Source organism: Bufo gargarizans, chromosome 1 (assembly GCF_014858855.1).
Source record: "Bufo gargarizans isolate SCDJY-AF-19 chromosome 1, ASM1485885v1, whole genome shotgun sequence".
Taxonomy (NCBI): Eukaryota; Metazoa; Chordata; class Amphibia; order Anura; family Bufonidae; genus Bufo; species Bufo gargarizans.
In genome coordinates, this window is record NC_058080.1 from 100,710,063 (window position 1) to 100,734,527 (window position 24,465).

Genomic DNA, 24,465 nt, shown 5'->3' on the forward strand with positions numbered 1-24,465 from the left:
TGCTCCGGGGTTGTCCGCTTTGGACCATCCCTTTTAATTAGTAGGGTACCCTCTATGGGGCAATCCAGCACTAAGTGGCGCCTCTACAGTGGAAATCAAGCATTACACAGTACCTAGTGAAAACTGCAGGATGTATGTGGCGTGTATGGACCTCCCCGCTACTTCTAGCTGATCTCTGCTCTGGCTAATAGCTATGGGTTCTGAACATGGGATTCCTACCAATGAGAATATGGGATAACTTACGTATTACCATGTTTTCTTAACCAGACAATAAAGACAAGAGCAAATTATGAATCCACAGATGATTCCAATGCAGTAGATATCTGTTCTTGATATTCCGGAGCAATCCTCTGATCTCCCCGTGAGGGAGCCATGTGATCATCATTGTGGACGTCGCAAGGCACAGCTTGACTTACTGCCTACAATCTGTAGAGCACTTTTTAGATGTTATCACATCTGGGAACATGTGGGAACAGGATATCTGGCCAATGGCAAAGGCTTCAGAAATATCTAAGTGGACTGAGACAAAAACGCAGCTAATAAAATACAAGATGGTGGCAGTTTACTAGCCGGGAGATCAAATATAAACCCTCGTTGAAAACATCAACTCGCTAATTACTAGTAAACCTTTCCCAGACAACGCATTGGGGGGATACTTATTTACTGTCTGCGGCACGTCCAGCTAACCAGAGCCAGTCCCTGGTGAATACCCTCATTGTCTAGCTAAGCTAAGCTCTTCAAGATGTATTCTATGTCACAGGCACATGCCATAAATTACATTAATAACTTATTTGCACATAATAAATTGCCCATTATTTTGCTGTTTTTTACAAGGGCCCATACCTCACAATTTTACCCTTTAGAAATAATTGACTGGAATGCTACATATCAGGCACAAGAACAACTGGGCATTCAAAAGTGTGAAAATGGGCCTTAAAGGGATCTGTCACCAGTGACCTACCTCCAACTGTTTGCATAGACACATAGCTGTGGTTCATCTGTTTTTCTTTTGTCGGTCGAAGGCTCCATTCCCAAGTTATGATAGTTTAACTTAGCATACAAATTAGGCCTTTGGTGTAATCAAGGTGTCACCATTGCTCTTGTTGCATCCAAGCTCCACTCTGTTCTGTGGCCAGACCCTACCTCGCTGCTTTGATTGCCAGAGTCAGGCAGTGGCAAAGCAGCAAGAGAGCGGTTGTCCACTGAAAAGAGTGGAACCTGGATTCAACAAGAGCAATGGTGACACCCTCATTGCACCAAAGGCCTAATTTGCATATAAAGAAAAAGTATCATAACTTGGGAACAGAGCTTCAGATCAACAAAATAAAAACGGCACTTTAATCATGTGAATGACAGCTATGTGTCTATGCAACCAGTTGGACAGGGAGTCACTGGTGACAGATTCTCTTTAAAGCTGATTTTGGTCAAGATTTTTCTCACTTGCATCAGGGGGCAGAAAATATAGCTGGATAATAATAGCATACACTACAGATACAATTACCCAGCAAAAAGGGCCAGAAACAAAGATTAGAATTTATTAGGTCATTTCCATTAAAAAAGGCCAATAATTGGGAAAACTGTTAGCGATACTAATATGACATCAGATAAGCAGTCAAGACCGTTGTAACCTCTATGACAGCCCGGATGAAAGGAAGATGAGGAAACCGTCAGGACAGGCAAAATGGGCACTTGCACATAGCATGCTCTGCGGACTCCACACTTATCACAGCTTGAGTCACTGGAGAAATACATATTATTGGTCTTTATCATAAAAGGACTTCAGTAGAAACCGACAATTTCCTGAAAGCTTACCAGACCATGAACAAATCAAGCAACGGCTACAGTCCAGACAGCACTGGATACACACGTCCCTGCATTCATCCATGGGGTACATGTATCTGGAGCCCTATTGGCTACATTAAAGCGCGAGTCCATGTATGTTAAAGGGGTATTCCCAATTCAGAGGTGGTTGGGTTTATAAAAACAGCCAAGCGGACTGCGATACGCTATTTCCATAGCTCCCATTCACTTCTATGGGAGTTACCAAAAATAAAGTAGCATAGCCCGCTCAGCTGTTTCCCAAATCCTGGCCACCAAATACAAGTATTCTGATTTCATCATGTATGGGAGATGTGAATACCTCTAAGACCAGACATATTTTCCTCTACAGCTATAGCCAAGGTTATAAATGTGATTCATTTGTGTTTTGCTTCATTAACCGGCACAATGTAATATACACATTATAAAATTTGTCCAGGATTAGAAAAACATGGCAGCTTTTTTCCCCCCAAAATAGTGCCATACCTGTGTACAGACCGGGTGTTAGGCTGGCCATACACAATAGACATGTCTCCCGACCCTGCATACACAAGCATACTGGGCTCAGCTGAGCATGCATGCCTCCAGGACACAGCTCATCCCCCTGAAAACACCACGGTGGCTCAGTGGTCAGCACTGGTGCCTTGCAGCGCTGGGGTCCTAGGTTCAAATACGACCAAGGACAACATCTGCATGGACTTTGTTCTCCCCGCGTTTGTCTGGGTCTCCTGCGGGTACTCCGGACATACTGATAGGGAACTTATATTGTGAGCCCCATTGGGGACAGCGCGATGGTAATGTCTGTAAAGCTCTGCAGAATATGTGTGTAAAATAATAAACTACAAGTGCCCTATCTTTGCCATCAAGAGACAGTTTGGAGGCAACCATAGGCAACACAGGTCAACTGGTTCGGCTAACATTATTCTGTTTTTGTAATCCTGGACAACCCCTTTAAAAAGAAGATCCACCATGGAGACGCTTAAGAATATATAAGTCCTATCTCAGTGATAGGACTATAAACTAGATTTTCAGTGCACATATAAAGACACCATGACCTGAGGAACATCAGAACATCCTTCGGATAGAGGATTTATATTAGCATCTATGGTCAACCTTGGAACAGACGGAAGAACATTCACACCTTGGCCATTTACTATGTGGGATTGTATAGCCTCTTTATTAAACTGATACCTAGGGAGGCAGAGTTACCTTGGACTGAAGTGTCTGTCCCTTTTTGACGTCATTGTGACATGAAACAATTTCACCCACCATTGACCTTGTCTTGCTTCTCTCAAGGGGCGCAGCAAGGTGTCAGTGTATGTAAAGGTAACACTTCTATTCGCGAGGAAGATGCTCAGGACTGAAGGCTACAAGTAGTCTGATCTAAGACGTCCTCGCTCCCTCCTGATACAATATTGTATTTGGCAGCCATTGTAATCCATGCCAATGTGTGTAACGCAGCATAGGAACCTCACAGTCACTGGGCACACTTGTTTCCTGAAGGCAAACATCTCAAGAAGTAATGTTTTCACAGGCAATTCTCTGCAGGAATGCTAATCATTTATAGATAGCTTCCGGACTTTGTAATCTTCTAGCTGCCAACATGCCAAACAGGTAAGGAGGAAGAGAATGATATTCCTTATGTTGCCCTATAACTATGTCTAGTTGGGGCAATAGCTTTCTTCTGATGATTGTGAGAGTACTTGAATATATGCTTTCACACACGTTATCTGGACCCTCAAGCATGGAGTTACTCAACTAATGGACTTGACGATAGTAGAACATTACAGCCCAGCAGAGACTGAAGAACCGCGCATGGCCATACAATGCTATGTATAGAACATAATATCCCAATATTATTAGACCATACATCTAATAAAATAGAACACTGTCGGATCCTCTACTTTACTGCTGGATCCACCATTGACTGCAATGATATCTGGCGAAGATCCTGCTCTCCGGCATAAATGCTGGGTTTCAGCCAGACAACAACCGCTGCATGCAACAGTTTTATGTCCATCCGACAGTCGTCATTTGCATTGGATCAAGCAGCCGGATGTGAACACAGCCTTCGTATTATCTGCTGTTATAGGCGTATGATCACCACAGACATCAGATTGTCTGCAGATATCACCAAATGTTGTTGTATCTGTATGCAGACACTAGGGATGAGCGAATCGACTTCAGATGAAACATCCAAAGTCGATTCGCATAAAACTTAGCTTCAATACTGTACGGAGCGAGCGTACAGTATTAGAATGTATTGGCTCATATGAGCCAAAGTTATTACTTCGCGAAGTCTCGCGAGACTTGGGGTAATAACTTCAGAAATTAATTACTACTGGAAAAAAACATTTCCCGAACTTGGTTTTGATTCCAATCTGACATTACAGCCATGTTCCTATACAGTACGTGGAAAAAGTGCTGCAAAGTATGAATGGTTTAAAAAAAAAAAAAAGAGACATTAATGGTTTAAACCCCAAACATACAGCCAATGTCATTAATAACTGGAAGCGATGATATGGCCCCCACTGAGCCCTGAACTCAACATTATCACGTCTGTCTAGGATTACATGAAGAGACGGAAGGATTTGAGCAAGCCTTCATCCACAGAATATCTGGTTAGTTCTCTAACATGATTAGAACAACATCCCTGATGAGTTTCTTCAAAAACTGGGTGCAAGTACCTAGAAGAAATGATGCTGCTTTGAGGACATGCGGTGGTCACGCCGACTATTGATTTGATTTAGATTTCTCTTTCACTTTCACTTTGCAGTTTTTTAATTGATAAAAATAAACCTGCCTAAAACCTTCAGGCCGAATGCACACAGGCGTGAGCGGTCCGTGGTATCCCGGCCTGGCATCCTGCTGACAGCAGGAGCGCACGGCGTCATTGGTTGCTATGATGCTGTGCGCTTCATGCCGCCGCTGCACTACAGTAATACACTGGTATGATCTATAGGAGTGTATTACTGTAGTGCAGCGGCGGCATGAAGCGCACAGCGTCATATTAACCAATGACGCCATGCGCTCCTGCTGTCAGCAGGAAGCCAGGCCGGGATACCATGGACCACTCACGCCCGTGTTCCACGGCCGTAACACAGTTCTGTGTATCTTTAGGTTTAGCAGGTACAACAGTAGGAGATGTTGCTGTGCAGCGTTAGTGTAGCATGAGTTTGTAGATTCACTGTGGCCACATCAATACTGAAAGAAGATTCTATTGTTTGGCTCGGCTATAGCACAGTATATCAGTCCTTGTAGAAGAGAACTGCTGATTGTATGTTCTTCTCAATATAAAAAGACTAGACGCTGCCCTATAAATCAGACACTAGCACCATACAACACTATGGTTGTAAAAATATAAAGGACCTCAGAACCCAGGCAGCAATAAAAGAGAACATTTTGAAGAACACAAGGAAAACACACCCAGGCTTAACCAAGTCCTCCTAGACAGCTGTTCACAATAAGCAAGATCCACCTCATACAGTCGCGAGACAGATGTTTGGCATCACCCTTGCAAAAAGTTTCTCTATCTTGACAAACCATTGTAGCAGAAAATCCTTACATATTCAAACAAATCTGCAGTGAGATTAACAGTGTCAAAGGTGGGTGGTTTCAACTAAGTCCTGGAGCAACATCCCAAAGGGACATGTGTCAGGAATGCTGCATCGTACTGGTACAAGAGGGAACAGAAGATTTCACATCTCGCCTGGCATGAACAGGCATAAGATGAACATAAAGCATCCCCCTACATGCTCATTGTCTCCAGAAATCCACATACATCCAGGCTTATGACTAAAGAAAAAGAATACCAGAACGTAATGGCTGATCTAATCGGTTGGGACTAGGCTGTGACAGTGTACATCATGCAAGGTACTCACCCTCACTGGAGGACTCCGTGCTTGGATCCTCTGAGGTCCTCCTTGAGTACTCTGTGTGTCACTTGTGCCACAATTAGTGGTAACGTTACCTTGTGCTCTTAATGCGTTTGTGCTATTCCCAGTGCTTGGCCCTGGTTTCCGGGGCCTCTGTTTGATTCCATCCAAGAGTCTCACCAGTAGAATATTGCTAGGAAGTTCGTCCACCCCACATTCCACCAGCGTCCTGCACTCTGGGCAGCGCAGCTCACTCCGGGAACTTACAATCCCCTGTAGGCATCGTTTGCAGAACGTATGCTGACATGGCAAGACCTTAGCGGAGGCATCAAGTCTCTCCAGACACACCGGGCATTCTAAAAGGTCCAACAAAGCCGATTCATCCATGCTTTTCTCAGCGCTGTTCTGCAAGGAGACGAGCATTTGTAAAGATTCGCAGTCCGCGGTCGCAACTGAAGGCCGATTATGTGATATCCATGCCTCTAATCGTCACCTTTAACGAGATGGGAAGGAAACACAAACATAAACACGTGGTTTAGTCAGATAGAATGCTTAGATAAATAATCGTCACGTCTTAAAGTAATTATAGTGGGGCAGGATTCTAGACATTCTACACAAGACGTGAAGCCTGAAGGCAGAAGAAAATAATGGCTAATTATGAAGAGAAATCTTAAATCAGATTTTCATCTAGAGATTGAGATTGCTCTCAGGATACAATCGGCATGAATCAGCAAAATACATTTTAGAGCTTCTTCCAAAAAAGACCTCTAGTTCGGACTTCCCTCTGTGCTTCTAGTATTTCTGCAGATGAGCACACAATGACTTATTTTCATTGCTTTTGGATACAATACAGCTCAACTCGCGGCCTTGGCCTCAACTGCCCCATTGTTTTGTTCGTTAGGACAACAAATCCACATTTGTGGCATTTTAAAAAGGTCCACGAAAATTTCTACGTTTAAAAACAAAACAAAAAAAAAACTGGGTTCAAGTAAAAGCCAGTACATGAAGCCTACTATAATAGTGCATTAAAGTGGACCTATTAGCTATGCTGGCATGTCTGAAATAATAGTATGCCCTATAAAATAAGCCAATTCTGGAACAGCTTTTGATATAACTTTGTGTTGTGCCCTTACTCTGTTATTCCTACTAGAAATGTATTTCTCCACAGACACTGTTGTCAGTGCTGACTGTGTAGTGGGACACCCTTCTGAATGCATGTCAATTTATTCATACATTTCTAGGAAGAATACTAGAGGAATGACACAACAGGGAGTTAGAAAAAGAAGAGATGCTCAAGAAGTCCACAGGAGTCACAAGTAGTTACTAATCAGACATGTCAGGAGAGGGGACAGGATAGGCTGATTTCGAGGGCTGTGCTCACACTAGTGTCGTGGCTTCATTTGTCTTCTGATGGATCCAAACTAGTGTTGAGCGAACTTGTGTTTTAAGTTCGGGGTCTAAAGTTCGGGTTATCGAAGAATCACGTTATGGATTCTAAATTCCGTTATGGTCCGTGGTAGCGGAGTCCATAACGCGATTCTTGGATAACCTGAACTTTAGACGCCGAACTTAAAACACAAGTTCGCTCAACACTAATCCAAATATACACTGTGAGAACCTATTAAGGCCTCTTGCACATGAGCGTATTTTCTTTCCGTGTCCATTGTGGTTTTTTTGCGTACCGTATGCGTACCATTCACTTCAATGGGCCCGCAAAAAAAAAAAGGAAGTTACTCCGTGTGCATTCCGTTTCCGTATGTCCATATTTCTGTTCTGCAAAAAAATAGAACATGTCCTATTATTGTCCACATTACGGACAAGGATAGTACTGTTCTATCGGTGGCCAGCTGCTCCGTTCCACAAAATACTAAATGCACACGAACCGCAAAATACATATGGTTGTATGCAAGAGGCCTAACTTTAATGGGTCTGACAGATTATTGGGAAGAGATGATAAGAATTTCAAACTGCTGGAAAAGTCTTCACTAAAAACCCCAATGGACCTTCCAAGCCTTAGGCAATAAACATAAATATCTAAATATTATTTTACATTTACTAATATTATTTTATTATTTTATATTTACTAATAGTCCTGCCACTTTACAAATCACTAGTCAGACCACACATGGAGTATTGTATAAAGTTCTAGGCTCCTGTGAACAAGGCAGACATAGCAGAGCTGGAGAGGGTTCAGAGGAGGGCAACTAAAGTAATAATGGGTGGACTACAGTACCCAGAAAGATTATCAAGGACGACGACTGAGGGGCGATCTAATAACTATGTATAAAATACATCAGGGGTCAGGACTGTGACTGTGACGAGGGGACATCCTCTGCGTCTGGAGGAAAGAAGGCTTGTACACAAACATAGAAGAGGATTCTTTACAGTTAGAGCAGTGAGACTATGGAATCTTCTGGATCAACTTGCAGGATAACAGGCTGAACTGGATGGACAGATTCTTTTTTCAGCCTAACAAACTATGTTACTATGTCATTTTACATGACGGTCACACTGCATACTTATTGGATTGGATATCCTACCAAGGGGACTTGACAAATGCTCAGCTGTTACTCCATCAGATGTGATGTACTTCTGCTTGAACTATGACCCTCTGCAATATGGGAAGCCACTGGGTCTGATGCTAAAAAAGTTATTTTAATTAGGCTACTTTCACACTTGCGGCAGAGTGATCCGGCAAGCAGTTCCATCGCCGGAACTGCCTGCCGGATATGGCAATCTGCATGCAAGCGGATCCGTTTTACAAATGCATTGCAAGAATGGTTCCGTCTCTCCGGATGTCATCCGGAGAAACAGATCCGTTATATATTTTTTTCACATTTTTACCAGTCTGTGCATGCGCAGACCGGAAAGACAGATCCGGCTTTGCAGTATTTTTAATGCCGGATCCGTCATTTCAATATAAATTAATGCCGGATCCGGCATTCCGGCAACTGATCCGGAATTTTGGACGGAGATAATAACGCAACATGCTGCAGTATTTCCTCCGTCCAAAACGCTGTTCAGGGACTGAACTGAAGACATCCTGATGCATCCTGAACGGATTTCTCTCCATTCAGAATGCATGGGGATAAAACTGATCAGTTCTTTTCTGGTATTGAGTCCCTAGGACGGTAGTCAATACCGGAAAAGAAAAACGCTAGTGTGAAAGTACCCTTAATTAACTTTCTTTGAAATCAGCCGGAGCGATCAGTTTTTATTGTGAATCACTTTCGGTACAATATGACAGTAGTCATGCATGGCTGGAACAGACTACCCTTGGGCCATGCTATGAACATGTGACAAGTAGCTGAGAAATAGGGGGAGGTGAGGGTCACTGAATGCTGTATTATATTCTGCGCCGGAGCTGGACAGTCTACAGCTTAATATTTTGTATTATCATTTTCAGAACATGGTCGAAGCACAACACATTGTATTTTCAGGCTTGTTCTCGAATAAATCCACTAAGAAAATCATAAAGTAGGCTACAAGCTTTTCTTATAGATGATCAGATGAACTTTTTATGTTGAAGACCTATTTCCTTGTTACAACCCTGTAGCAAGACAAAACTTGCTTTCTGTACCACCATGTCAGGTCTTGTCTGCCTTTTGTGTCAGAAATTTGACCAAGCTCCGCTCCAAATCACTAAGTGGACTTAAGGCATTTTGGTTCTTTAGAGAAGAAAGAGTTTTGTAGTGAGACATGAGCTTTCCTGTGTGATCAGCTTTAAACATAGCCTGGTTTAGGGTTTCCAGGACTGTAAAATGTATTCACTATGCTTAGGATAGACCATCGCTATCAGATTGGTGGAGGCGGATTTTCAGCATCAGCGACGAGCAGCTCTTTGAAGGACTCCTATCAAACTGATACAGATGGTCCACCCTAAACGATAAGCCATCAATTCTCTAATTCAGGAGAGCTGTATTACTGTCTCAATGTTCTCTCTATCTTCATGGATACAGAGTTGATGGCACTCTAGTAAATAAGTATAATCTGAGCAATGGATGCCAAGTTATTTCCATGGTGTATTCGCTACTGTATCTAAATATGACAATGAATGGAGTGATCCAGTCACACCATTCAATAGTCAATAGAGAGAACAAACATCTGATGTGGCTGAAGTGAAGCCTCCTGAGATACAGATCCCTGCAGTTTTTGGTGCAGTGGAAAGATGACCACATACTAGTCATGACAGAGACTTGCAGCAGTTATCTTCAAACTACTTCCCGATGCTCCCCATAAGAGTAGTCTTGCTTTGACAGGTTAAAATCCAATCCACTTAACCGTTCTTACCCTTGTCTGGAGACGTGACGGTAGACTGTCCCCACACACATTTGATTGTCAGCAGATCCCATGGAAAGCAAAGGAATTAGCTAACAAATATCCAATGTGCATGGCTAGTCTTAGCCACAGGTTTAGCACATGAAAAGAAGTAGAAACGTAAAGGAAATACATTGTTTATTAGGCAAGTTATAGCCTGGAGAGGTTTAGGGAACGTTGCTATAAGATCTAAAACTGTGGAGCAGGCTAAAGGGTTTCTACCACCAGAAATACTGTTATGTAGCTGACGGACATTAGTAATGCGCTAATGTCAGCACTACATAACAGTATATTTTTTACATTTCTCCCTGCAGCCGTTCTGATAAAATAAGCACTTTTACAATACGCTAATGAGCCTCTAGGTGCTATGTGGGCGTAGAATCAGCACCTAGAGGCTCCATCTACTCATTCCTTTATCCCGCCCAAGTCCCCTGTTCTGCCCGCCCTGCTCCTGTTGATTGATGTCACGGTTCGCAGCATCGCTCACAAAATCCCGCGCCTGCGCCGTTCACTTCTGTATTCGGCGCAGGCGCAGTGAGTGAATGATGCGCTCCTGGTGCCGGATTCCTCACTGCGCCTGCACCGACTACACCACAGTGAGGAAGCCGGCATCAGGAGAGCGGCCTTCACTCACTGCGCCTGCGCCGAATACAGAAATGAACGGCGCAGGCGCAGGATTTCGTCAGCGATGCTGCGAACCGTGACATCAATCAAGAGGAGCGGGGCGGGCAAAACAGGGGACCTGGGCGGGATAAAGGGTGAGTAGACGGAGCCTCTAGGTGCTGATTCTACGCCCACATAGCACCTAGAGGCTCATTAGCATATTATAAAAGTGCTTATTTTATCAGACTAGCTGCAGGGAGAAATGTAAAAAATATACTGTTATGTAGTGCTGACATGGGCGCATTGCTAATGTCCGTCAGCTACATAACGGTATTTTTGGCAGTAGAAACCCTTTAAGCACACTTATCGAGCGAACACTTCTTTGGGCTACAGCTATTCTTCCCGATCCCCTCATACACATGCCTACTCGGATGAGCAACCATCTCAGTAGGAAGAAGTCGCTGCCAGACTCCCCTGATAGCGGCTAATCTTGATGAGAACAAAAGGATCAGGCACCTGAAATCCAACAGTTCAATCCATATCTCCACTCCTCTGACAGCTGCCGTCGGGTAGAGTTAGGAGGACTTCACACACATTAGAAGGGCAGTTGGTCCCACCAAAATAGTTGGGTTTGGCTGAAGTTTGGGGCACTAGGGATGGGAGAAGGAGTGTGTAAGGGACCAGTTATGGCCTATTAGTAACAACTACACAAGTGGTGCAGCAGGCGGTTGGCCACACTAAATGTGCTGCTCCAAATACTCAGGCAGGGAAGCAAGCATGGGCTTTTCTGGGCCATGTAGTGTTATTCAGGGCAATCAATGTTGCTGAAGGAAGGTGCTGACTGGATGGAAAAAAATCAACTCGTCGCAGGACTACCTAGATGGTGTCTCTACAGAAAAGCATAATGCAGCATGCAGCACTATGGACATCATGACTGACAGACCCCATGCCAATGGGGTTTTCCAGATGACAATAAGTTTCTGTCATGTGACAGATCTAACAAGCCGTAATTATCCGCGTTTTCTGCTCCAATGACAGAGATCTGGAAAAGAGAAGGCAGATGTGAACCTAGTTTAAGAATGCACCAGATGATGGGTATGCTTTCCTCTAAATCAGTTTTTTTGGGGGGGAGAATTTGGAAGCACATTTCCCGACAATCATATAACTTATTTTCCTGCCCCTGCTAATCTAATCCCCCCTAAGAGGGGCCCAAATACTTGTTTGTTGAGTTAGGCACTAAAATAAATGGAATTAACCAACACAAGAGCGCTGCAACTGACAAACTGGTTTTCATCAGTGGGGATTAACATTTTGGCCCTTGCAGGGATCTCCGACAATGAAATCCTGATCTCTGTTAAAGTAAATTGTTTGCCCAAAGATAATTTGAACGATTCACTAAAGAACAATAAACCCTTTACTTTCTAGTTCAAGACAAATTTAATCTGGTTTTCAAAAGTATATTCTACATCATTGCTTGGGCTACCTTGTAATAAGTAATTAATAATGGTAAATCAAGGAATTGAAGGGTACCTACCCCCAGTAGCCACACCTGTGATGGAGACATGTCAGAGTTTTCCCATCAGTGGGGCTCTGTAAGCTAGGATACCCACCAGGAATGAAAATGAAGGAGCCATCCTTAGGACTGCAGATGTCCTGTCAACATTATCTCAGAACGTTAACTTGGTAACACTGAAGGTGCATGGTTCTTGGCCAAGTGCTGGACCACCCCTTCTTCTGGACTAGGTGGGTGTACTAGTTCAAAGCCGCCCCTAATCCAAACATCTGACATATCAGATGAGTTTTAAAACTGGAGGTACACACGGCACAGCATTAGAAATCCATTAAAGGGTACCTGTCGGCAGCCTTAGAGGGAACCCGTCACCTCCAAAAACCATCCCAAGCCGTCAGCAGTACCTAAGAGTAGCCAGCAGCGTGTTTCTGACGATCGTTTTCTTCCTGAAGGCCAATGCGGCAAAAGCTCTGAAAACGTTCCTTTATCCCCTGCTAACGCGATTTTCATGCTTGAAGTCGAGGGGTCAGCGGCCCATGCTTCATGGTAACCGCACCCCTTTGCGGTGACTGACAGCGCTCACGCACGAGAGTTCAGCTGGCTTTGCCGAACTGCCGGCTGTCAGTCACAGGTGAAGGGGCAGATAAATGTAAACCACCTAAGCAAATGCTAATATTGTTGCCTTAAGGCCTCATGCACACGACCGTTGTGTGTTTTGCGGTCTGCAAATTGCAGATTCGCAAAACACGGATGGTGTCCATGTGCGTTCCGCAATTTGCGGAACGACATGGACAGCCCTTGATATAACTGCCTATTCTTGTCTGCAAAACGGACAAGAATAGGACAGGTTATATTTTTTTTGCAGAACACGGAACAGAGCAATGGATGCGGACAACACACGGAGTGCTGTCTGCATCTTTTGCGGCCCCGTTGAAGTCAATGGGTCCACATCTGATCCGCAAAAACTGCCTACGTCATACTGGAATAGTTCCTGATCTGAAACATGTAGAAAACAGAATCTACAAAAAGTCACAAAATTACCCCAAATCTATCTCCTGTAGTAATTTTATGCTGCTGAACTATGAATTTTTTTAACACAAAGATGACAAGCCTGGCAATGGCACGGAAGGCTTCACGCGTCATGTAATTCACTTGGAGACATGAATGTCTGACGTATGGTATCAGCATGGAAGTGTTCTTTACTCCTCGCGAGGCACGTGATACGTAGACTTCGGAGATTCTACCCACATAATGACAGTAGTAGCATAGTTGTGGCTGGGCCTCAGAAGGAAAGTCCAACTCTCAGCACATAAGGGCCATGAACTGGCTCAGACATGGGTGCCAAAAGAAGGGATGGGGGAGGGTACACAAAGGCTCGGCTTCCACTCAATGACTAGATAAATGCATTTTGCTGTCTGTTTCTATGGTAACCAGTGGAAGGAACCAGGATTCCTATTGCCAGCCCTTCTTCCTGTGCGGAAGAAAAGAAGGACTCCACTAACTCCTAAAAAAAAAAAGAAAATCTGGATGAAAGGAGAAGCTGACAGCTGGATTCCCGCACCGCCCTGAGACAGGGGCACACATGCACTCATAGATACCGCCGCATAACTGGCAGCAGGGCACACGCTAACTACTTGGCAAACAGCTGGAAGGGGAATTACTGCAGGGGCTGGTTAGCCACTGGCACGCTACAGGTGACATGGTATCACAACACACCTGCAGACACGGGTCCCATAGGGGTTAGGACACACTGGACAGGCTATTGCAGCCACAAGAGAAGTAGAAGGATGGGTCTTCCTGTCTGGTTCTGCTCCAAGGTTTTTGGAGAAATAAAATTAAGATTTAAATGTGAGGGAAATTTCCTTCCATAAAATAAAGTCTCAACCAAGATACTTCAAAAGTGGCCCTGTAGTACACCATGAGATCGCCTACTGCGAGTCCATTTCTACATGACCTGCACCCTAGGCAGATCCAATGGCATCCTGCAGACACGTGGCGCAGACCCTCTACATCATAAGATTCCATACAAATGACATAAAGGTAAAGAAATACATACAAATAACCATAGCGTAGACAAGTCAACAACCTCCTGACAGCAGCTCAACAACCAAGTACAGTAACGTCACCATCTGTAGTGTGTACAAGGACCTTACCAATAACTCCCCCTAGGTACTGAGCAGAAAACCAGCGCCAAGCACTGGCATATACAATATATAGTGATCAAACGGGTCTGATACACATAGTGTAGTATAGGATGATAAAGCACACTGTAAGGCAAAGAACAATATCGCTATACACAGTGCAGGGTATGATAATACAGCACAGTGTAATACATAAGGAGTACTGCTATACACAGTGCAGGGTATGAGAATACAGCACAGTATAATACATAAATAGTACTGCTAAACACAGTGCAGGATATGATAATACAGCAAAGTGTAATACATAAGGAGTACTGCTATACACAGTGCAGGGTATGATAATACAGCAGTGTAATACATAAGGGGTACTGCTATACACAGTGCAGGGTATGAGAATACAGCACAGTATAATACATAAATAGTACTGCTAAACACAGTGCAGGATATGATAATACAGCAGTGTAATACATAAGGGGTACTGCTATACACAGTGCAGGGTATGAGAATACAGCACAGTATAATACATAAATAGTACTGCTAAACACAGTGCAGGATATGATAATACAGCAGTGTAATACATAAGGAGTACTGCTATACACAGTGCAGGGTATGATAATACAGCAGTGTAATACATAAGGGGTACTGCTATACACAGTGCAGGGTATGATAATACAGCACAGTATAATACATAAGGTGTACTGCTATACACAGCGCAGGGTATGATAATACAGCACAGTGTAATACATAAATAGTACTGCTAAACACAGTGCAGGATATGATAATACAGCACAGTATAATACATAAGGAGTACTGCTATACACAGTGCAGGGTATGATAATACAGCACAGTGTAATACATAAGGTGTACTGCTAAACACAGTGCAGGATATGATAATACAGCACAGTATAATACATAAGGAGTACTGCTATACACAGTGCAGGGTATGATAATACAGCACAGGGTAATACATAAGGTGTACTGCTATACACAGTGCAGGGTATGATAATACAGCACAGTGTAATACATAAGGAGTACTGCTATACACAGTGCAGGGTATGATAATACAGCACAGTGTAATACATAAGGTGTACTGTTATACACAGCGCAGTGTATAATAATACAGCATAGTATAATACATAAGGAGTACTGCTATACACAGTGCAGGGTATGATAATACAGCACAGTGTAATACATAAGGTGTACTGCTATACACAGCGCAAGGTATGATAATACAGCATAGTATAATACATAAGCAGTACTGCTATACACAGCGCAGGGTATGATAATACAGCACAGTATAATACATAAGCAGTACTGCTATACACAGCGCAGGGTATGATAATACAGCACAGTGTAATACATAAGGTGTACTGCTATACACAGTGCAGAGTATGATAATACAGCACAGTGTAATACATAAGGAGTAATACTATACACAGTGCAGGGTATGATAATACAGCACAGTGTAATACATAAGGAATACTGCTATACACAGTGCAGGATATGATAATACAGCACAATGTAATACATAAATAGTACTGCTATACACACTGCAGGGTATGATAATACAGCAATGTAATACATAAGGAGTACTGCTATACACAGTGCAGGGTATGATAATACAGCACAGTGTAATACATAAGGAGTACTGCTATACACACTGCAGGGTATGATAATACAGCAATGTAATACATAAGGAGTAATACTATACACAGTGCAGGGTATGATAATACAGCACAGTGTAATACATAAGGAATACTGCTATACACAGTGCAGGATATGATAATACAGCACAATGTAATACATAAATAGTACTGCTATACACACTGCAGGGTATGATAATACAGCAATCTAATACATAAGGAGTAATACTATACACAGTGCAGGGTATGATAATACAGCACAGTGTAATACATAAGGAATACTGCTATACACAGTGCAGGATATGATAATACAGCACAATGTAATACATAAATAGTACTGCTATACACACTGCAGGGTATGATAATACAGCAATGTAATACATAAGGAGTACTGCTATACACACTGCAGGGTATGATAATACAGCACAGTGTAATACATAAGGAGTACTGCTATACACAGTGCAGGGTACGATAATACAGCACAGTGTAATACATAAGGAGTACTGCTATACACAGTGCAGGGTACGATAATACAGCACAGTGTAATACACAGTAAATAGTGTATACAATCTGTGCACCCTGTAGTTGAAATAATGTACATTGTATGACTAAGATATAACAGATACAGTATATAATACATAGCCCAGTGATATCTGTCCCTCAGTATGACACATGGTTTATGTCACATACACTACGGGCAGTGTAATACACAGGGGTTTCCACTATTACACATACAATGTATAATATACAATACAATACAACGCTGTAATATACACAGAGCGGTATCATATACATTCCTGGCAGCACAGCACATGTATTTTACTGGGATATACAGTGCAGGGTATGAAAAGGCTGTGTGTATATAGTGTACATGTGCAGAGCAGTATAATACAGTAGGGTGTGTGCTCTGTACTATGACCCAATGTATGATAATGTATAATACAGCACAGAGTGTCACGTATGTCAATGTGTCATATGTACAGAGTAGTATATGGTAGTGTCATATGTACAGTGTATTGTATGACAGCATATGTACAGAGTAGTATATGGTAGTGTCATATGTAGTGTAGTATACTGCAGTGTCTAATATCTACAGTGCAAAGTATGTGTGTAATACTTACAGTGTAGTATATGGTAGTGGAATATGTACAGTGCAGTAATAAGTACTAGTACTTAGCAGCATGCACAGTAGTAGTGTATGACAGTGAGTCATAGGTGCAGTGTCAGGTAGTATCGCACAGTGTGGACGCGCACTGATAACAAGGTGTCCTGGACTAGGAATCCCAGAAGTCCACGTCCTGCGCCCGCACACCGGAGACAGCACTGACCTGCACTGGAGGAGTCTCGGCTCCGGGACATGGAGATCCCAGCAGCGGGCTGCGGACGAGGGCTGCTCCCGGCACACTGAGGGGCTGCTCCCGGCACACTGAGGGGCTGCTCCCGGCACACTGAGGGGCTGCTCCCGGCACACTGAGGGGCTGCTCCCGGCACACTGTGGGGCTACTCCCGGCACACTGGGGGGCTCCTGCCTTTGTCCCTGCGGCACTGTCTGATAGCGCAGCCAGCCTGTGTACAGTGCCTCTCTCCCGGAGACCGTGCACCTCCTCCTCCTCCTGCCATCCGCCAGCTGCACGTCACAGCCCGGGGAGGGGACACACGGGGCGGGGAAGTGATTGACACAGCGGGGATGAATGTGAGGAGAGGGGGACAGGCGGGGTCCTTCATTCATAGATCCTGGAGGCTGTGTGATTTCTATACCCAGATACTGGAGGCTGTGTGATTTCTATACCCAGATACTGGAGGCTGTGTGATTTCTATATCCAGATACTGGAGGCTGTGTGATTTCTATGTACAGATACTGGAGGCTGTGTGATTTCTATATCCAGATACTGGAGGCTGTGTGATTTCTACACCCATATACTGGAGGCTGTGTGATTTCTATGTACAGATACTGGAGGCTGTGTGATTTCCTTATCCATATACTGGAGGCTGTGTGATTTCTATGTACAGATACTGGAGGCTGTGTGATTTCTATATCCAGATACTGGAGGCTGTGTGATTTCTATATCCAGATACTGGAGGCTGTGTGATTTCTATGTACAGATACTGGAGGCTGTGTGATTTCTATATCCAGATACTGGAGGCTGTGTGATTTCTACACCCATATACTGGAGGCTGTGTGATTTCTATGTACAGATACTGGAGGCTGTGTGATTTCCTTATCCATATACTGGAGGCTGTGTGATTTCTATGTACAGATACTGGAGGCTGTGTGATTTCTATATCCAGATACTGGAGGCTGTGTGATTTCTATATCCAGATACTGGAGGCTGTGTGATTTCTATGTACAGATACTGGAGGCTGTGTGATTTCTATATCCAGATACTGGAGGCTGTGTGATTTCTACACCCATATACTGGAGGCTGTGTGATTTCTATGTACATATACTGGAGGCTGTGTGATTTCCTTATCCATATACTGGAGGCTGTGTGATTTCTATACCCAGATACTGGAGGCTGTGTGATTTATATGTACAGATACTGGAGGCTGTGTGATTTCAATACCCAGATACTGGAGGCTGTGTGATTTCTATACCCATATACTGGAGGCTGTGTGATTTCTATGTACAGATACTGGAGGCTGTGTGATTTCCTTATCCATATACTGGAGGCTGTGTGATTTATATGTACAGATACTGGAGGCTGTGTGATTTCAATACCCAGATACTGGAGGCTGTGTGATTTCTATACCCATATACTGGAGGCTGTGTGGTTTCTATACCCATATACTGGAGGCTGTGTGATTTCTATACCCAGATACTGGAGGCTGTGTGATTTATATGTACAGATACTGGAGGCTGTGTGATTTCTATACCCAGATACTGGAGGCTGTGTGATTTCTATACCCATATACTGGAGGCTGTGTGATTTCTATATCCAGATACTGGAGGCCGTGTGGTTTCTATATCCAGATACTGGAGGCTGTGTGATTTCTGCACCCATATACTGGAGGCTGTGTGATTTCTATGTACAGATACTGGAGGCTGTGTGATTTCTATATCCAGATACTGGAGGCTGTGTGATTTCTATATCCATATACTGGAGGCTGTGTAATGCCGTTATCCAGACACTGGAGGCTGTGTGATTTTGTTATCCAGATACTGGAGGCTGTGTGATTTCATTATCCAGATACTGGAGGCTGTGTGATTTCATTATCCAGATACTGGAGGCTGTGTGATTTCATTATCCAGATACTGGAGGCTGTGTGATTTCATTATCCAGATACTGGAGGCTGTGTGATTTCATTATCCATATATTGGAGCCTGTGTGATTTTGTTATCCAGATACTGGAGGCTGTGTGATTTCTGTGTCCAGATACTGGAGGCTGTGTGATTTCATTATCCAGATACTGGAGGCTGTGTGATTTCTATATCCAGATACTGGAGGCTGTGTGATTTCCTTATCCAGATACTGGAGGCTGTGTGATTTCCTTATCCATATATTGGAGCCTGTGTGATTTTGTTATCCAGATACTGGAGGCTGTGTGATTTCTGTGTCCAGATACTGGAGGCTGTGTGATTTCTATATCCAGATACTGGAGGCTGTGTGATTTCCTTATCCAGATACTGGAGGCTGTGTGATTTCCTTATCCAGATACTGGAGGCTGTGTGATTTCATTATCCAGATACTGGAGGCTGTGTGATTTCTATATCCAGATACTGGAGGCTGTGTGATTTCTGTGTCCAGATACTGGAGGCTGTGTGATTTCATTATCCAGATACTGGAGGCTGTGTGATTTCATTATCCAGATACTGGAGGCTGTGTGATTTCCTTATCCATATATTGGAGCCTGTGTAATTTTGTTATCCAGATACTGGAGGCTGTGTGATTTCTGTGTCCAGATACTGGAGGCTGTGTGATTTCATTATCCAGATACTGGAGGCTGTGGGATTTCATTATCCAGATACTGGAGGCTGTGTGATTTCATTATCCAGATACTGGAGGCTGTGTGATTTTGTTATCCAGATAAGATAAGATGCCTTTATTGTCACTGTACAATACAATGTAATGTTGTTTGGAGCAACCCTAGATGCCATGGACAGGGGAACAAGAACTGACATTTAAACTAAAGCATTACACTAGAAAAAAACAAAACATTGCACTAGAGGGCATTACTATTCACAGTTCACAGCATATATATAGTAAGTGCTTGTGAGTATATATACACTGATTCAGACACCACTGCAGACAAGAGGTCATCATGGGGTCATGAATGCAGCAGTCACTTTCAGTCTGTGGTAGTTTCTATCCTAGGAAGGGGCAATAATCTCCGAGCATTTAGGAGACTGATTGCTTTGGGGTAAAAGCTGTTCTTCAGCCTAGTGGTGCGGGCATGTAGGGCTCTAAGAGTGAAAAGGCTAGAAGCAGTGTGATTTTGTTATCCAGACATGGGCGTAGGGATCACCATAGCAGCCATAGCAATGGCTATGGGGCCCTACGCCACTGGGGGCCCGGGCTGCCTGCTGAGGATTATTATATTTTTTTAAATTCATGTGGTATAGCTACAGGGGTCGCAGGCCCCTCCAGGACAGACAGAGAAAGCGCTATCTGCAGGCTGTGGGCTGCGGGCAGTGCGATAGGGGGTGGCCGGAGGCAGAGAGGTGTACCTGCAGTGAGGAGATGGAGTGGTCCCGCTCCCAGTCTGGGCGGCAGTCCTACTGGCTGGAAGTGGAAGAGGCGTAGCGTACAGCGAAGCTGCGTGCTGCTGGGCCTGGCAGCACTGCTGGAGTGTGGGCGCGCAGACGTTCAAGTGGCTGTGAGGTGAGGGCTGGCTGACTCTGGGACTGGTAAAATTTACTCTGGAGTCCTGGACCATTATATCTAGGGAGGAGGGGGGAGCAGGACCCTGGAGGTCTGGACCAGTACATTTAAGGAGAAGGGGGGAGCAGGACCTGGAGGTATGGTCTGGACCATTATATAGGGGGGAACACGACACTGGACCATTATATCTTGGGAGGAGGGGGAGCAGGACCCTGGAGGTCTGGACCATTATATTTAGGGGGAAGCAGGACCCTGGAGGTCTAGACCAATTTATTGAGGGGGGAGCTGCAGGATCTCCAAGGTCTAAACCATTAAATTGTGGGGGGGAGCAGGACACTTGATGTCTGGACCATTATATCTGGGGACTGGCGGTGGGAGATTTAGGATGGGTGTGGGGGTGGAAGGTCTTGGAGGAGTGTGGGGATGTTGGGGTGGGAGGTACTGGAGGGGTGTTTGGGTGGGAGCTCTGAAAGGGGTGGGAGGTCTGAGAGGTATGTGGGGGTGGGAGATCTGGGAGGGGGGCCCATAATTTTTTTTGCTATGGGGCCCAGTCATTTCTAGCTATGCCCCTGTATCCAGATATGTGATTTCTATGTCCAGATACTGGAGGCTGTGTGATTTCTATTTCCAATGCCACAATGTGTCCACCCCTTGCAATTATCAGACCCCGTGAAAACAGGCAGCAAGCAAGGCTAAGCTCCCCCCGGTCACACTGCTAAGCTCCCCCCTATCACACTGCTAAGCTCCACCCTATCACACTGCTAAGCTCCACCCTATCACACTGCTAAGCTCCCCCTGGTCACACTGCTAAGCTCCCCCCGGTCACACTGCTAAGCTCCACCCTATCACACTGCTAAGCTCCACCCTATCACACTGCTAAGCTCCCCCCTGTCACACTGCTAAGCTCCACCCTATCACACTGCTAAGCTCCCCCCTGTCACACTGCTAAGCTCCCCCCGGTCACACTACTAAACTTCACCCTATCACACTGCTAAGCTCCACCCTATCACACTGCTAAGCTCCCCCCTGTCACACTGCTAAGCTCCACCCTGTCACACTGCTAAGCTCCCCCCTATCACACTGCTAAGCTCCACCCTATCACACTGCTAAGCTCCCCCTGTCACACTGCTAAGCTCCCCCCTGTCACACTGCTAAGCTCCCCCCTGTCACACTGCTAAGCTCCCCCCTGTCACACTGCTACACTCCCCCCTGTCACACTGCTAAGCTCCCCCCGTTACACTGCTAAGCTCCCCCCTCTCACACTGCTAAGCTCCACCCTGTCACACTGCTAAGTTTCACCCTGTCACACTGCTAAGCTCCACCTGGTCACACTGCTAAGCTCCACCTGCTCACACTGCTAAGCTCCACCTGCTCACACTGCTAAGCTCCACCTGGTCACACTGCTAAGGTCCACCCTGTCACACTGCTAAGCTCCACCTGGTCACACTGCTAAGCTCCCCCCTGTCATACTGCAAAGCTCCCCCCTGTCACACTGCTAAGCTCCCCCCTGTCACACTGCTAAGCTCCCCCCGGTCACACTGGTAAGCTCCCCCCTGTCACACTGCTAAGCTCCCCCCTGTCACACTGCTAAGCTCCACCTGGTTACACTGCTAAGCTCCACCCTATCACACTGCTAAGCTCCACCCTGTCACACTGGTAAGCTCCACCCTGTCACACTGCTAAGTTCCACCCTGTTGTACTGCTAAGCTCCACCCAGTCACACTGCTAAGCTCCACCTGGTCACACTGCTAAGCTCCACCCGGTCACACTGCTAAGCTCCACCCGGTCACACTGCTAAGCTCCACCCTGTTGTACTGCTAAGCTCCACCTGGTCACACTGCTAAGCTCCACTTTGTCACGCTGCTAAGCTCCACCTGGTCACACTGCTAAGCTCCACCTGGTCACACTGCTATGCTCCACCTGGTCACACTGCTAAGCTCCACCTGGTCACACTGCTAAGCTCCACCTGGTCACACTGCTAAGCTCCACCTGGTCACACTGCTAAGCTCCACCTGGTCACACTGCTAAGCTTCACCTGGTCACACTGCTAAGCTCCACCTGGTCACACTGCTAAGCTCCACCTGGTCACACTGCTAAGCTCCACCTGGTCACACTGCTAAGCTTCACCTGGTCACACTGCTAAGCTTCACCCGGTCACACTGCTAAGCTCCACATGGTCACACTGCTAAGCTCCACCCGGTCACACTGCTAAGCTCCACCCTGTTGTACTGCTAAGCTCCACCTGGTCACACTGCTAAGCTCCACCTGGTCACACTGCTAAGCTCCACTTTGTCACGCTGCTAAGCTCCACCTGGTCACACTGCTATGCTCCACCTGGTCACACTGCTAAGCTCCACCTGGTCACACTGCTAAGCTCCACCTGGTCACACTGCTAAGCTCCACCTGGTCACACTGCTAAGCTCCACCTGGTCACACTGCTAAGCTCCACCTGGTCACACTGCTAAGCTTCACCCAGTCACACTGCTAAGCTCCTCCCTGTCGCGCTAGTAAGCTCCACCCTGCTGCTGCTCTACAACTAGGACGGGCCCCCCTCTCCCAGCGCCTCTGTACAACCGGACCAGTGACACCGACAGTATGTCTGCCCCTGTAGTGTTTATTTCAGCCAACCACTTATGGCCAGCAGGGGTCCCCGGATCTCTGGGGCTCAAGCATCTACCTGGTTTGCCTGGTGGTATAGTCCCCCACTGCTCCTATCTACCTCCTATCTATCTGCTATCTGACTAGGAGACTCCTGATGGGGGGATGTACCACTGACAAAGGTCATTATAAGGGTGGTCCCATGCAGCCAAGCCATGGCCAAAGTGTCTCTGTGATGTAGCCAGTATGTCCATGTCTGTGCAATTTCTTAGTGACTGGGTGGTTTTAGGCCAATTATTACCAACCAGAAACACATTAAAATGTAATTGCCAACCACATGAATTTTTGGCCACATCTTGGCTACAACTCGGCCATGCAGTGGCCTCCACATGGGACCTCATCCTAAACATTTCCACCAATGACAAACAGGCTCAGATACTCCCCAATGATTTGGATAGTTTAGCCAATATCACCTGATTTTGCCCCTAAACTGAACCTAGAAAGAGACCTCTAATACCAGGGCTCCACAGGGCATAGTGTCCACAAGATACTGCGTGATAGCAGTGCACATTCATATGCGATATGAGATCCAGGCTTTCAGCATTAGGAGGAGGGAACTGCAATAAAATAATCATTGCATGCACATATGCCATCCCGTAGGCTAATGTTACATGCTGTTATGATGTTGCAATGACGTTTCATATGCGTGTGATAACCGCGCACACATAACCCCTTCTAGAGCCATAACTTTTTTATTTTTTCATTCACAGACATATGAGGGCTTGTTTTTTTGCGGGACAAGTTGTACTTTCTAATGACTCCATTTAATATTGCATATGATGTAGTGGGATGCTGTGTGATTTATATGTCCAGATACTGGAGGCTGTGTGATTTCTTTATCTAGATATTGGAGGCTGTGTGATTTATATGTCCAGATACCGGAGGCTGTGTGATTTCTTTATCTAGATATTGGAGGCTGTGTGATTTATATGTCCAGATACTGGAGGCTGTGTGATTTCTTTATCCAGATACTGGAGGCGGTGTGATTTCTATGTCCAGATACTGGAGGCTGTGTGATTTCTATATTCAGATACTGGAGGCTGTGTGATTTCTATATTCAGATACTGGAGGCTGTGTGAT

At 45.0% G+C, this 24,465-nt stretch overlaps 1 protein-coding gene across 2 annotated transcripts in view; it reads right to left on the bottom strand.

Annotated features, from left to right (window-relative positions):
* SH3RF1 (SH3 domain containing ring finger 1) overlaps window positions 1-17,510 on the bottom strand; it is a 144,239-nt gene extending 126,729 nt beyond the window's left edge. For both annotated transcript variants that reach the window (XM_044286475.1, XM_044286396.1), the window contains exons 1-2: window positions 17,236-17,510; window positions 5,700-6,186 (exon numbers count right to left, since the gene is read on the bottom strand). In XM_044286475.1, the coding sequence (XP_044142410.1) occupies window positions 5,700-6,116 (417 nt within the window). In that variant the 5' untranslated portion in view covers window positions 6,117-6,186; window positions 17,236-17,510. The remainder of the gene's footprint in view (window positions 1-5,699; window positions 6,187-17,235) is intronic.
* Between the last annotated feature and the right edge of the window lie 6,955 nt (window positions 17,511-24,465).